The 14,857-nt window shown below is 52.9% G+C and overlaps 7 protein-coding genes across 7 annotated transcripts; 5 read left to right on the top strand and 2 right to left on the bottom strand.

Annotated features, from left to right (window-relative positions):
- Positions 1–461: 461 nt before the first annotated feature.
- On the top strand, positions 462–2,114 carry PG997_009757 (uncharacterized protein; the record flags this gene model as incomplete). The annotated part of the gene is made up of 1 exon (XM_066814072.1): positions 462–2,114. The coding sequence occupies one exon, from the start codon at positions 462–464 to the stop codon at positions 2,112–2,114; it is 1,653 nt and encodes a 550-aa protein (XP_066666034.1).
- A 515-nt stretch (positions 2,115–2,629) lies between these two features.
- On the top strand, positions 2,630–2,917 carry PG997_009756 (uncharacterized protein; the record flags this gene model as incomplete). The annotated part of the gene is made up of 1 exon (XM_066814071.1): positions 2,630–2,917. The coding sequence occupies one exon, from the start codon at positions 2,630–2,632 to the stop codon at positions 2,915–2,917; it is 288 nt and encodes a 95-aa protein (XP_066666033.1).
- A 229-nt stretch (positions 2,918–3,146) lies between these two features.
- On the top strand, positions 3,147–4,836 carry PG997_009755 (uncharacterized protein; the record flags this gene model as incomplete). The annotated part of the gene is made up of 3 exons (XM_066814070.1): positions 3,147–3,259; positions 3,346–3,579; positions 3,663–4,836. 3 exons carry the CDS (start codon positions 3,147–3,149, stop codon positions 4,834–4,836), a joined length of 1,521 nt encoding a protein of 506 aa, XP_066666032.1.
- A 664-nt stretch (positions 4,837–5,500) lies between these two features.
- Positions 5,501–6,355, bottom strand: PG997_009754 (ribonucleotide reductase inhibitor; the record flags this gene model as incomplete). Its single annotated transcript, XM_066814069.1, has 1 exon — positions 5,501–6,355. The coding sequence occupies one exon, from the start codon at positions 6,353–6,355 to the stop codon at positions 5,501–5,503; it is 855 nt and encodes a 284-aa protein (XP_066666031.1).
- A 2,769-nt stretch (positions 6,356–9,124) lies between these two features.
- On the bottom strand, positions 9,125–9,735 carry PG997_009753 (40S ribosomal protein eS27; the record flags this gene model as incomplete). The annotated part of the gene is made up of 3 exons (XM_066814068.1): positions 9,125–9,307; positions 9,405–9,467; positions 9,733–9,735. 3 exons carry the CDS (start codon positions 9,733–9,735, stop codon positions 9,125–9,127), a joined length of 249 nt encoding a protein of 82 aa, XP_066666030.1.
- Positions 9,736–10,506: 771 nt separating this feature from the next.
- On the top strand, positions 10,507–11,351 carry PG997_009752 (phosducin family protein; the record flags this gene model as incomplete). The annotated part of the gene is made up of 2 exons (XM_066814067.1): positions 10,507–10,571; positions 10,637–11,351. The coding sequence occupies 2 exons, from the start codon at positions 10,507–10,509 to the stop codon at positions 11,349–11,351; spliced, it is 780 nt and encodes a 259-aa protein (XP_066666029.1).
- Positions 11,352–11,984: 633 nt separating this feature from the next.
- On the top strand, positions 11,985–13,712 carry PG997_009751 (CCR4-NOT transcription complex subunit 6; the record flags this gene model as incomplete). Its single annotated transcript, XM_066814066.1, has 2 exons — positions 11,985–12,487; positions 12,545–13,712. 2 exons carry the CDS (start codon positions 11,985–11,987, stop codon positions 13,710–13,712), a joined length of 1,671 nt encoding a protein of 556 aa, XP_066666028.1.
- Positions 13,713–14,857: the final 1,145 nt, after the last annotated feature.

Below are 14,857 nucleotides of genomic sequence, written 5' to 3'. Positions count from 1 at the left end.
TTTTACAGCTGGAATATTGAGTTGTTGAAGCTGGCAGCTCGCAAGAGTGCTATTCAGTATTGGTCTGCCTGAAGCGCACACTGAGGATCAGCTTGCACACGGTAGTACGAGGGGAATGTGTTTAGTATGTGTACATCTTTTTCAACAGACGTGTACATGCTTATGCGATTGCTACTTCTTCTGTCTGTTTGTGCTTCAAATTCCAAATGTTGTTTGACTTCTTGCAGTCAGTCTCTCAGGCTCTACGACTTATACATGTATGCAGTTAATATGCTGCTGGCTGCTGTAGGTATGCACGTAAGACCCTTGGACCCATAATCATTAATGGCGTTCGCGGTTCTAGCGCAGCGCCTGCCTGGAATGCAACCAAGCAACCTTCATCAATCGGAAATACGATTACCGTCTTAGATCCAATCTGCCACGTCAAAAATTGGATTTCCACCCATTGCGCCAACATCAGTATGAGCTCCAAACGTCAGGCCGAGGACGATTCATCGCGATCCACGTCCAAGCGACAGCGACAAAGCACAAACAAACACTCGTCGCAAGTCGACCAAACTTACGGCCAACGAACGGCATTTGGCGACCTCCGCGATCCCACCATACCCAATGACGATGAATTGGAGTGGGAAGACGAGACGGATGCTTTGGCATACTTGATGTCTGTCAGGACAGAGGCCCACGGCATCCCCAACCTGCTTGTGGCATCCAAGCCCATCGGCCCCAGCAATGACTCGGTCGACCGAAGCATCTACGCCGATGGCAAGGGTGACTTTCGAGGCTTCTACCAGGACGGTGCATACACGGCCCTGCCCGAGGATTATTACGACGAGGAGGAGTATGACGAAAATGAGGAGCTCGGGGAGACTGCTGCAGACAGCCCGGGAGGAGAGGATGCCGACTATGACGAGGAATACAGTGACGACGCCAGCCTTGGCCGCCCTCGCAACAGCAACATTGCCGAGATTCACGAAGCCTACTACGGCTCTTTGATACAGCAATACCTGAATCTCCGTAAAATACTACATTCCACTCCGCCCGCCAGTCTTGTCGCATCCTTACCCTTCGACAACCCTACAGAGGTTGACAACTTCGGCGCATCGCCGGACACCTTTCGGCAGTGGGCTGGTCGCGTAATGAACACGGATCCTCTGCCTGCCCAAATAGCCTCGATGCACAAGGACGGCGTGATCCGCTTGCTGCGCATCATCCTCACCGGCAAGTTCTTTAGGAAAGGACAGGAGCTTCACGAGCGGACTAGTCGTTGGCTATGGGCTTTGCTGGCGCGCCTCCCCGACAAAGGCGAACTTTACTACCAGGAGATTGGCTGGGTACGGGAGTTGGGCAAACGCGCAGTCTTGTTCATGGTAAGCTTGGCGGAAGCTGAAATCTTGCACCAAGATTACGATGTCCGTGGGACAAAAGACAGCGACGAAGGTGATGGGCTGGACCTCGAGGTCGATGAAAACTTGGACGATGTTTCAAGCGAACCGGCTTCCATTGATGACATTGCGCCTGACCAAGAGGATAATCCGCCAAATGACCAGGTCAAGCAGGATGGTGCTGGGACTGGAAACCAAGACAGCCAAAACCAAGCAAACGACGAGACTGTAAAGCCTCCTGTATCTCCTGTACCGTTTAAGGAAGAATCGACACCACAACCACCAGAAGGTGCAGTCGATGACGCCACATCTCCATCCGACGTTGAAATGCCAGATGACTCGGACATGGACGAAGGGGAAGTATCTGCCGTTTCACAGCCCAAGATTGAGTCAACAACAGCTGACGTAGAGATGGCCAAGTCAAAACTTCTAGCACAGCTTGGTGGTCTTGATGGAGCAGCAGACGATGGCGAAGCCGCAGAGCCTGAGCCCCAGGAGGAATTACTGGAGCCCGGAGAGCATGAGGCGCAGGAGGAAACCTCGGAGCCTGCAGAAAGCCTTGATGATCCTGATGAAGCTGAAGATGAAGAAGTCGCCAGGACCAAGGCCAACGTCCGGGCCACGCTCAACATGATCCTCACAGTTGCTGGTGAGTTTTATGGGCAACGTGATCTGCTGGAGTTCCGGGACCCCTTCGGCAGAATTTCTGAGGAAGGTAATATTCACCAGTGACCCCGCTGCCGTAAGGTTGCAGGAGGCGGTATGCCGAGATGAGGTCAGTATGGATGTCTGTAAGTAGTATGAGAACGGGTGCATTGGATCGGTTGTCTTCGATTAGCTACCTAGATGAGCATGGATAATGGTCCTTGGCCACACCTACCGTAGTAGGCTAGGCAATAATACTATATTCGAAACTATTTAAAGTGCACAAGCGCCCAACTAACTAAAGATCACCAACTTGTTTCGAGGTGTTCCAATATATGGAGAGTTGCGGGAAGGCTCCAGAATTCCATTGGCTATCATATGTCGGCAGCCGAGCCCCTGCCTTGTGATATCTGTATGTATGATGGGGTAACATCAACCGGGCGGCTGTGCCTCCAAGAGGCCGCGCCATAAATACGGCGATGTTTCTTCGCTCAGTTTGTAATGCTCGTGTTATTACACTTTTGATTCATAGCCCAGCCCCTGAACTTTTGTATATTTGCCTACGATTATCCCCAAGTGCCACCGTATAAATGGGTCTCGATATGGACTTGGACCTGATGGGTCTAAGCGAACCCGACAGTATGAAGCCATCGGGTCTCACAGGAGACAAACCCAACGGGTATTTCACAATATGTGACACCTGTAGGACGCTGAATATCGAGTCGCTCATGGCCGAAACCATGTTCTCGAAGCCGAAGTTCAGCTGCGACCTGTGCTCCCCGTTCGGGCGCGACGCGGGGACGTTTCTTTGCGTATTCGACGACGAGAACGAAAAGAAATGCGGTGCTGCTGCGAATACGGGGAGTACAACGCCCCGCCGCGGCCGGTAGCGCTCGGGTATTACAATAACGAGAAAACGGGCCCTATGATCCAGTTTCCGTTTCCATATGTGTTTACCCGACCAGGTGATCCCGCTACAAGGTAAGTGGCTTTCCAGTTTTATTCCTTAGTCAAACAGTAATACTGACCACTGGGATAATCAGATACGGAATTCCAGCATTCAAGGACGTGCAAGAAGATTTGCAGCCGGACTTAGCTGCTGGGTTCATACGGGCATGCATGGCGCGGGATGCTGCTGCTGTGTCCCAGAACAACGACGACGGGCCAGGAGACGCTACTCGGACCTCACAGAACCCCGGGCGGCTGATCGATGTCTTCCCCGAGGGTGTAAAGTCGCACTGGAGTGAGGGATCTCCTGTACGCCTGGTGTCGTCTGATTCGGAGTCTTGGTCCAACCCCCTGACTTCATCGCATTGAGCCATTGTTGGGGCGGAACACTGACCAAAGACCTCAAAACTACATCGGCAAACCTCCGATCCCGGTTTCGGGGTATACCCCACGAGATCCTGCCGCCCTCGTTCCGGGACGCTGTGACGATCACGCGGGCTCTGGGTGTCCGGTACCTGTGGATTGACGCATTGTGCATCATCCAGGACTCCAAAGAAGACTGGGCAGCAGAGTCCGTCAAGATGGCCTCCATCTACGGCAATGCGTTCTTGACCATCGCCGCAGACAGCAGCCCCGATAGCTTTGGGGGATATTGAAGAAGAGGGTGGCTCCTGTCGCCGACGACAGTCCATACTCCGACGAAGAAGATGAAGAAGAAGATCCATTAGCATCGGCGGGCGACAGCGTCAGTAAATTCACGGAGATCACTACGGTACTGAGCACCGGCGACGAATCCACTCTTCTAATCTACAGACCGCCGCCGGACCTGGAGCGCCCGGCCGCGCTCGAGGGCAGCATCCTCTCCACGCGGGGCTGGACGTTCCAGGAGAACATCCTGTCGCCCCGGACCATCCACTTCACCGCGACGCAGATGGTGTGGGAGAGCCGGGGCGCCTTCACGACCGAGGACGGCCTCCCGTTCGTGCGGGCATTCGGCGAGGACGAGCAGGTCCGCTCCATCATGGCGGGCGAGGCGTACGGCCGGGACGACCTGTTCCAGATCTGGCACACCTGGCTCGTCGAGCGCAACTACTCGCGCAGGCGCTTCACCAAGTACCAGGACCGCGGCATCGCCGTGGCGGGCGTGGCCCGGCAGCTCGCGGCGCACACGGGGGCGCGGTACCTGGCCGGCCTCTGGGGGCACAGGCTCCCCACCGATCTCGGCTGGTTCCGCACCGAATCGGCGGAGCTGGATCCGAAGTCCCGCGGCAAATCGCCCAGGCATCCCACGTGGTCCTGGACGTCGTATGACTTCCCCGTGGCTTGGAAGCCTGCGGTCCCGGAAATCCCGGCCATACGGCCTGACGAGGTCGATGATGCGACCAAGGTGTTTAGGAGTGGTATTCGTATGGTTGACTCGATGATTACCCACGACGTGCAGCTGGAGTGTCTCGACGGGTCCGATAACCCCTTTGGCCCCATCACATCGGGGAAGTTGCACATCACCTGCGACAAGGGACAATGCGATCTAGTCCGCGCGACACCGTGGGGCGGTCCGTGTATCGTGCTCCCTTCCAGTGGTGGTTCGCCTTTGGCAGCCGAGTGCGAAGCCATCATGGACTACGACGATAGCCCGGGGCCTCTGGAATACGTGATTCTAGGCACGATGCAGAGTGTCGTCGCCCGCGACGGGATTGAAGTTACTCTTCTTCTTGTGAAACCGAGCCCTGATTTTACCCCTGGCGCGCAACAGCCACCTGTCTATACCAGGGTCGGGGTAGCTCATGCCCGAGGTTATCAGAATGAGATAGCAGAAACCTGGTGTTCGCAGGCAGAGGAAGTTAACATCATCCTTGAATAACATGGGCAAAACCAGTACCTATTTCGCTACCAACTTGCCAATCGCCAACCATCTATTTCATCCGCCCCCTGCACACCCACTACCCCGTTTATGCTAGTCATCCCGTCGCCAAGGTTTCTCCCGGACCTGGCTGGTCTTGTTTCTGTGACTGTACTGTATGGGCTTACTGGACTGGTACTTTAAAGTAGATAAGCGGTGGGAAAAGCGACAGGTAAAGTTTGGGTTACAGGAGGACGAATGATGAGAGCTTGCCTTTCTATATGTTTGTAATAATGTCTACATGGAGGCTGAGGCTAAGTTTCCAATGGGAACACACACGAGGTTTAGTGGGTGGTCATCAAAATAATCGGACATTGTACACTACACATTGACTGTATACTCACGGGTATCGAGACCCAAGACTCTCATAACCGTGTTTACCATCCGCAAACGTGCCTCCTACCGTAGGCATGGCTGCCCCCAGACTATCCAGTCTTTACAAAACCAGAACGGATTCGCCCAGTCGCTGTACAAGCGGCTCGCTTAAATGATGAAAATCAATAATCCTCAAGTGTGCTCCTATGCGCCTTTCCATGCAAAACCCAAAGCTCGCTGCAGAACAACCTCGCCATCCTTGGCATATCTGATCATACTGTCCCGTTCGTCTCTCGTCTCCCTTCGCTCGTTACACATCGCTCATCTCCACTTCCCAGGTGCGATCCAGAAAGGGTGCCTCGTCAAAATCGTTACCCATTACCATCACATTTTCTTGTCCCATCGCTGCGGCACGTCCTGACATGCCCGCCAGCTTGCCTCGGCTGCGTCCTTTTCGGGGCACAGCCATGACTCTGCCGTTACCCCAGCCAGCGGGTGCCACACTACGTGGGCTGACGGCATCGTCGTCGTGCCAGCCTACAATATTCAGACGTCCCGGCATTTCGGGCTTATCATCCTCGTCCTCGACGAAGAAGCGCTTTCGCGTCCTTGCGCCGGTGACAACAGAGCTTACTGAGTCGTTGGAGCTCGTGGAGTCTTGGCTCATCGTCAGGCCTGGCAGCTCATCGCTACTGTCCATGGCATCGGCTGATCTGACCGTGGTCTGGTGAACGGGCGTCGTGGCATTGAAGGAAAACGTCTCCGTGGAAGGCTGTGCGCCCAAGCCGCCAACCTTGTTGATGCCACAGAAGGGAAGTAGCTCGCGCGGCGTTGAGACGGCATTCGCTCGCGACCGACCCGTATCACCGGCACCTGCACCGGCCATTTCGTTGTCGGCTTCGTCCCACAGGGAAAAGGCGCTGTAAGTTCCTGTCTTGTATCCTTCAGGCACAGCTTTGCGCACTCGCATGCCAACCGAAAGCAGATTGGCTTGGTCGGTATTGCTAGCCGCAACGAATGAGCGCGGGGTGCTTGCACCAGCAGAGTTGAGCGACGCCGGTGTTGATGAGACGACGCCGCTGCTGTTAAAGAAAGAAGTGATTTGTCGCTGTGAAGGGTCGCTGGATGCGCCGGCAAATTGACGTTTCGTTCTAGGTACGGACATCGGGAGAGGGATGATGGAGAATGGGATGAACTGGTTGTTTGGATGGTGGAACAGAACGAACACCGGCTGATTTGTCCCGGGTGCGTGTATCCGTCAATTACGGCGTCCAAGGATCAATTCCAGCTCTTATGCCAGCCGAAACTTGAAGGGCGAGATTGATGGGTGCGACGGCTTCGTCCCGTAACGTCGGATCAATCTGAAGCACGCTCCGCCTCAGAGGGGCCTGTCGATACGGCGGCCAAGTGTGTGGTATGGTGGGTTTTTGGGGAAGCCGGCGGAATCAAGGGCTAATGACCAATGCGCTCGTGCGTTTGTTGTTCGAGATGGTGTCGCTTATCGTCAGGCAGCCCCTCTCATCCAAGCATAAACTTATGGCCGAGGGAAAAGGTGAAGGAGTGTGTGGGATAAATGATTGACTGGTTAATTGAGGATGGATAATTGCAGGAGGAGGCTGGGGAGGAATCTGTGACCCTTTGTAGTGGATATCCGCTGCGGCGATCTATTGAAGTGGGGGAGAAACAGGTCCTCTCAGCACCAGAAACCAGAAGCCGGGGCACGTAATGAGTGAGACCAGACGCCAGCAAATCCACGCGCCGCGAGCCAGGTGACCGTGTTTTTTTCGCGTAGAGCGCTCTTTCCCGGATTCTGACACTTAGGTAGACAGGGCCCACTTCCGCTATCCTATCGGGACACGGCCATTTCAAGTGACGACACCAGATGCGAGACTCGACCAAGGTTAAGATCTTCTTGCAAGCTATGTTGATATTTTCAAACAGGTTGTTAGCACCGAATTGATGAGCAGGGTTGCTGCAAAGGTAAAGCTGGGTGAGGAAAGAATAAAGGATGGTAGGGAAGCCGCCAGCTCTGCTTACATGCTTGTTGGCTTTTTACAAGCGTTGGCTCTCTCCTTACACGAACACCACACTCACGCTGATTGGTCTAGACTAAGCGTGATATTGGTCGAATCATCGCCATCAGCCGCCAACATTGGCTCTCATCTGGTCGACTGGAGATACGGACTGCCAAATTTATGTTCAAGCTTACGCTATCTATTCTTGACATGTTCATTGGTTGATTTCGTAGCTCTTGTTCGGCCGTGGAGTTACCTAGGTATATAAGTACTTAGTCGGGCCCCGAAAACAACAGTGATGGCTGCAATACCTTACCTCCCATTGTGCTACATTGTTCGAGATCCATATTAAAGAAAATAATATCAAGACTTCTAAGGTGAAGATGCTGCATCACTACATGAGATATACGCATGCGCTACGGATTCCGCCACCGAAGCACTTCGAAGAGACTGACCACCTGCAAAACCAACCTACCTAGATGGGTAAGGCTTTGATGCACACGGCTTTCTGAATACACTGCTCGTTTATGGCGGTTACCGCTATTTCCAATCAACTGGTATCGCTTAACTTGCAACCAACCTGGGAGCTTCAGACTCCTGGGCAATTTCATGCCTTATATTGCAAATTGCGTTATTGCTTGGAATGAAAAAGTTGGTAATACCATTGAATCATACATTTCGACACTCTATGGTTAATGATTTGTGTTGGGCGGGATCTTTTGCTTTTGGATATACGAGCTACCCCTATTGCGATGTTCCTGGGCAAGGCGAGTCGAATAGGGGTAGCTCGTATACCGGTTTTGTAAGACATGCCATTCTGTCTCTCAGGCCGTCGAGAAGCACCTAACAGTGCCCTATCTGTGATATTGAGAATCGCAGTCTCATATATATTGTGTACAGCTTCTCAACGTACCCAATTGTCTCATTCACAGCAGTGCTCTTCGTTCTATTCCAAGAGGATGCAATACCCCTACATACAGTGGATGCCGTAGATTTCTCAGTGGAAGAGGGATATATGAGTATCTTCAACAAGTGGTGTCTGTGCAAATTGGCATCATTAACTATATATTTCAAGTACAGTTATTCCGGTGTTGAGAAGCAAAGCCCGCAATTGGCGTATTGAACACTAGCCAGCCATGTGGGGAGGCATACAAGCTGTAAGATACCCGTCATCATGGAATTGACGTAGTTCGTCATCATAGATTACCTTGATGGCCAGGTGAGGGGGTTGTTACGGGGTGCGACCCCTATGCGACTCAGGCAAGACCATTCTACTAAGGGTGGGCTACATCTGAGAACGAGCAAGATCACATCCATAGGCAAGTCAGAAACACGACGACAATAAAGTAAGGCCGGGCTAGATGGCAATCATTTGGTTCACATGCTGGACGAGGGACGATGTCGTGGAACTCTTTTGAATTCGCAAAGGCGTAACGAAGACCGTAAAAAACCACCGCACTTGGGTATTTAGCGATCCTCAACCGGCGTTCCACGTCCTCGCGGCTAAACAATGCCTTTTTCCCAAAAGCATGCCTGAGACGCTCATGTGGAAGCTATTTCCAGCTATCCACCCATGCAACAGAAACCCACCAGCTTCATGTACGTGAAATGATGACTTCCTGATACACGGAACCGAGAAAAACGGAGAATGACTCGCGGAGAAACGATGTGATGCGCAAAGATAGCAGGACCCCAAAACGCCCCTTTTTGTATTGAGGATCCTTTGGTAATCCGTCGTCTATCTGCACTGAGAGGTAGGTTGTGTCATGTCGTCGATTATGTCCAGAAGACATGAATGATGATGCCCATTTTCTATGCGCCCATGCCACCGTAATAGAGGCTCTTTTGCAGACATCCGAGCTGTACCATGAAGTCGTCACCTATGCCCAAAACAAAAGAAAAGCAGATGGAGAAACCGTCTACTTTCTTCGGAAAGAGCAGCCCTCCGTCAATCTGGCCTTACCACCGGTAGGCTGGCACAGGACAGTGGTGCATCCTTGGCAGATGACGACGGTCTGGGCGTGGGAGAAAACAGTGGTGATGGTGAAGCAGCCGGGGCACTTGACGTCCATGAAGAAGGATCGGGGAGCGGGCACAAGAGTCTATCGTGGCGAGTTTCGTTAGCCACCATGCGCTGGAACCAGGGCGGCAGGAATGCGAGGATTCCAAGTACGCCATCAAAGAGCGACACTGCCTTACCTTGAGCTTGTGCTTCTTAGCCTCGGCAGCCGGGCTGGGGTTGAGAAGATCAACAGCGAGAACCTATCGATGAATTTTTGTCAGCACTTCTGTGTGCGCCGAAAATGTACAAAATTCCCCCAAACGCCGGCCCATTAAATCTTATAGCAAGCCCATCGGCGAGTGATGAGTGTGGTCTCCTTCGATGCTGAGCCAAGTATGCATTGTGTTCAAGATTGTCGTCGATGTCGAGGGCGGTCGGAAATGTTTGTGGTGGCAAGAAGCCAAAATTGCTTCACCTCGAATGGCCGGCGTTTGGGATCCAAAACAAAAGACCAATGCAACTCACCATCTTGTCTGACTGTTAGGGAAACTGTCTTGATCGAATCGGTAGCGAGCAGAATTTTGCCTGATGGAAATCTGGAAGTTGTTCGATGCAGATTCGCGCTCGCCAGGATGGATGATGGTTGAGTGTGAGGGAGGGGGAGGAGTCTCGTGTGGACAAACTTGAAGGTCCAGGGCAAAAAGTTCAGAGTCTTTCGGATTTTCCACTGCCAGCTGCTGGGCAGGGCTCCACAGAGGCAATTCGTCTTTGGATAGTGGTCTAAAAAGGGAAAAGCGCAATTAGGGTCTAGGGCTTCCACTGGCAGACCGGGAAAAGGCCAAAAGCACGGCGGTGGGGCCTGAGCATCCAAGATGGCCCATGCGCAGCTCTGGCTTATGTAAGTAATGCCCAGGCAGCCAGGGTGGGGGCAGGTGCAGTAACGTAACGAGTGACGAGCGATCTTAGGCTTGTGGCATCCGGTGTGGGGGCTCTGACCTGTCTGCAGGTAACCGCGTCAATGGCCGGCCCCCTAGCCCCCTATGTATGCGCGGGGTTCACTTCCGACCTCCAACGCAAGCCAAGCAAGCCTGCAGGGTCTTTTTATTTACTTGTTCAAGCTCTCCCTCTAGCCGTTGCCTAGATCTACGTAATCACAAGGGCGCCTCATAGGGACGAACACTCTTTACGCCATTCCATCGCATCTCTTTCTGCGCCTCTTACCGACTAGTTCCCTGCCTTTTCTTGTGCGACACCTGCTTGACCGCTTTACCCCTTGGCAGAAGAGGGGCAATCGTGAAGATGGCAGCGCCGCAGGAACAGCGAATTGCTGTGCCTATTGACGACCCTAACGCAGACACAGAATGGTATGGATGCAGAACCAAAAGAGCTCTACCTGGCAGCCTCGATTCTAATATGTCTTTTTCCCCAGGAACGAGATTCTGCGGAAACATGGCGTCATCCCCGAGAAACCACCGTCCCCGACACCCATGATCGAGGAGGCCATGATCGAGGGTCGAAGAATCGCACATGAAAACCGACTAGAGGGAAAGGATTTGGATGAGCTCGATGAACTCGAAGACCTGGAGGATGATGCCTTCTTAGAAGCATACAAGCAACAGCGTATGCAGGAGCTCAACGCTCTCACCAAGAAGGCTGTTCACGGCTCAGTGTATCCGGTTTCAAAACCCGAGTACCAGCGAGCGGTCACGGAAGCTTCGAACAACGGTCCTGTGTTCGTCAACCTCACATCTTCCATGGGCACCAATGTCGAGTCTCGAGTCCTGTCCGAGCTTTGGAAGCAAGCTGCGAAAGAGTACGGCGACGTCAAGTTCTGCGAGATACAAGCCGATAAGGCGATCGAAAATTACCCGGACCGCAACTGTCCAACGATTCTGGTCTACAAAAATGGCGACATTGTCAAGCAGGTAGTCACGTTGATGACCGTCGGCGGCGTGCGGATGGGCATGCTCGAAATCGACGATCTGCTGGTCGAAGTCGGCGCTGTTGGCGAAAAGGACATGCGGGTTATCAAAAGAAAAAGAGACGCCGAGGACGAGAAGGAGGAAAAGTTGATGGGAAAAGCCGGCATAAAGTCGGGAAATCTAAGACATGCCATGGTAGAGGACGATGATGACTGGGAATAAGTCGAATAAAGATCCAAAGGAGTTTAGATGCAGAGACGACCCGAGACCTATCGGATAGTAGCTTCGGACGCCCAGTAACCAAACGGGAGTGTCGCGTGAAGAGAAGCGAGGAATCTTGTAATCCCATCGCTACCGGGACCCCTGAAAACGCTCTGATACCAGAGCGACGCTAGCGTAACCTGTGTACTGTATGACCGTGCTAGAGCTCAAGTAGTTCTAGGTCTTACTGACTGCGTGTAAGTCAAAGCCCGAAGCCGAGGCCTTGCATCCTTTCTGACACAGAAGAGATCGAAATGGAAACAAACCAAACAAGACCCTGATGGATTGGATTCGATCTTGTCTGGAGAAAATGGAGCGGTCCGGCATGTGGGACGGATAGCTCCGCATCGTGGCGGGGCCGGCGCATTGTTTTCTGCAACGCTCCCAGCTTGTCGCGTGTCGCGTTTTCCATTGGCCAATCTCCCCCCTTCAACATCGCCTTCTCTCAATCACCACCTTAGCAAACCGGTCTTACTGTACCCACTACGTACGGACACGGCACGGCTCCAGACATACATTATAGTGATTGACCCAGATTATACTGTCCCTTTTTTATTGTCTCCCAAGGGCGTGATAAAAGTGCACATTGTCGCCATGGCCGACGAGCCAACCTTGCCCCCACTGCCTTCAGTCTCCTGGGATTCTGGAAGCCAGAGCTTCACGCGCAAGCGCGTCAGGGGTGCGCATGCCGCGCCGCCGCTGTTCTCAAACTCCAGTGATCCTGCCGTTTTCTCAAGTGATGATGATCCAAATGTGGAAAATTACGCGCAAGGTGGGAGGCAGCGAAAGAAGCGATATGTCGGTAGCTGGTTTCACCAACACCCAGCCTCGGGCGACTCGGCCTTTGGTGACGAGGTTCGACCACAACCCAAACCGAAGCGGACATTCCAACGGCAATTTGATAGCGGCGTCTGGATGGGAAGCGACATCTCGACGGATATGGAAGAAGTCGGGATGGAAATCGGCCTCACTGCCAATCCCAAAATGCCCCAGCTTAATGTGTCGCGGCCAGTCACCGTACCTTCCCCGGCTGAACGAGAAGCTCATCGGCGAATTATAGAGGCCATTGAACTGGGCAGGGAGAACCTTGACATAACGTGAGCCTCCAACAATTCGCCGAAATTAGCATGACACCCGACTAACGCCACGCATAGCTCACTTGGACTCGAAAGACTGTCTGATGCTGTCCTGTCATCCCTGAGTGAACTCTCGTGTATTCCACTTGTCACTGACGGGGTGCCGTTTGAGCACAAAGACCCAGCCCTGAAGATATTCTTGTCTGGCAATCCACTTATCCGCCCGCCTGGTGCGCTGTTCAACCTCGAGTTCCTTTCTGTCCTCAGCCTGCGAAATACCCGGATGGCTGAGTTACCACCGGCCATTGGAAACTTGAGGAATCTCAAAACTTTGAATGTATCTCTTACTCGTCTACGCTATCTTCCGGCGGAGCTACTCGACCTTATGACGTACGAGGGCAAGTTGAAGGAACTGATTATACACCCCAATCCATTTCATCAACCGGATCAACGTCAGGACTACGAGGCGCTTTCCCCCATTCTATCAGAAGAGCCGGAGGACGCATTGCTACTCCACGAGACAGATGGAAGTGGAGCATATGACGGCAAAACCGTCCGCGCGTGGCTGGACAGGGGTGATATGCTGAAGGGGGTTGAAGAATACCCACGTCCTGCCAGTCTCCCTCTGGATATATGGCAGACGCTCCTCGCAGCTCGGTCGCCGATCCAGTTCACCGACAGCCGTGGTGTTCGGGTTTCTCAGTTTACCCTTCCTAGATTGCCTACGGAAGACGATGTGCCCCCTTTAGTCGTCGAGACGGAGGATTTCGCTTTCTCGCCAGAACTTCCCCGCGCGGCACGCGAAACCAACCTGACAGCCGCGACATTCAGTCGTGTGCCTTCTCTCATGGAAATCGCGCTTCGCTCCTGTTCGCGCACAGCGCAGCGGGAACAACTGCCGGGATACCTGGAGGGGAGCGACCCGCATCACCTGGCCGATACGCTACATGACCTCAACGCCCAAGCGGATGCTAATGGGAATTCAGGCACGGTACCTTGCTCAACCTGCAGGAAGTCGGTTGTCAAGCCACTTGCGCAATGGATCGAGTGGTGGGATTTGGGCATCGTCGCACTGCGCGAGAAGGGGCCTATTGGCTCGGCCAACAGTTCCGAACTGGACAAAAAGCAATCTGTGCCTTTCATGAAGCGAGCATGCTCCTGGGGCTGCCTTCCAAAACCTGCGGGCTATGGCACTAGTTTCCGGGGCACCGTGAAATTTAGTACCGTCTCGAAGGCAGAGAGCTAAAGGGATTGGGTGTATGTTGTTTTGAGAGATAGGTCAGGGTCTAAGCCGTACTTTTCACTGAAGGGGGTGTATTGTGCCGAAATACTTGTGAATCTTGCCACATGCTGCCCTAGTGGTATCGTTGCGTGCCATCCTGGTAATGGTCGGAGAAGCAAGTTCGGGACTTGCTCAGGAGTTTGCGGGAAGTCGCGTGCGCAAGAGCGTATACCTATGATCATTCTTTTTCGGACTGCGTTCATCAAAAGGATTCATTCTGCCTGTATATTCTCTGTAATTATATATAATACGGTCTTTCTGTAGATATACAATTACTAGTCGAAATGACGCCAGGCTTTCTTCACAGCTGTCGTACAATGCTGTTACGCAATGTGTGCCTCCTAGCTGCTCTTTCATCGATACCTCAACCGAGTGTCTCATTGTATAGTACACCCCCTTTTTTGGTTTCATCTACTGTGGCAGTCCCCCTGCATTATCCAAGGTAAATCATTGGATGGCAGCATAACCAAGCTCCTATACATTTTGCTGGCGAGACCAGCTGCAAAGGGATGCGAAGCAAACAGGGGGCCTCATCGATGATCGCCTTCCTTCATCACGGAATAACCAACAGCCAGCGACCTCTAGAAATAGCCATATCTCGGGAGGGTGGGATTTGATGTCGAAATTGACTAGGTAATCAACGTTCACTCGATGTCGTACAGGCCAACCACGGCATGGAACCCGCTTGTGGCGAATGGAAACTGCAAGCGCCCGCAGTATGCAGGATGCACAGCCCCTTCCGACTGTATCCTTCCAGCCCAACCATGTCAACCACTTCCTCCCGGCACCCAGTCGCCCTTTAAGTGGCTGCAGATTAGGGCAACATGCCCAAAAAAGTCTTCCCGTCTTTAGCTGAGATTGTGTATGTGCCTTATCCATGAACAAACGGCCGGTCCCCCAAACTCGGGGAGATGGTAAGGTAGCATTTCCCCTTGGCTTGCTACCCATGATACGATCCAGACGTACTTGTGGGCGTGTAACGAAGCATCCCTTCCTCAAATGTTACTCACCGGTTATGGCCCTATTGGGGAGGTTGGAGAGGACAAATGGGGGTTTTATATGTATGTCCGAGCATGCAGGCAAGGCACCAATAGAGCTGCCTCCGCTTC

Source organism: Apiospora hydei (assembly GCF_038363865.1).
Source record: "Apiospora hydei strain CBS 114990 chromosome Unknown utg000007l_segment0_segment0, whole genome shotgun sequence".
NCBI lineage: Eukaryota > Fungi > Ascomycota > Sordariomycetes > Amphisphaeriales > Apiosporaceae > Apiospora > Apiospora hydei.
This window is presented reverse-complemented; position numbering and strand designations above follow the sequence as displayed.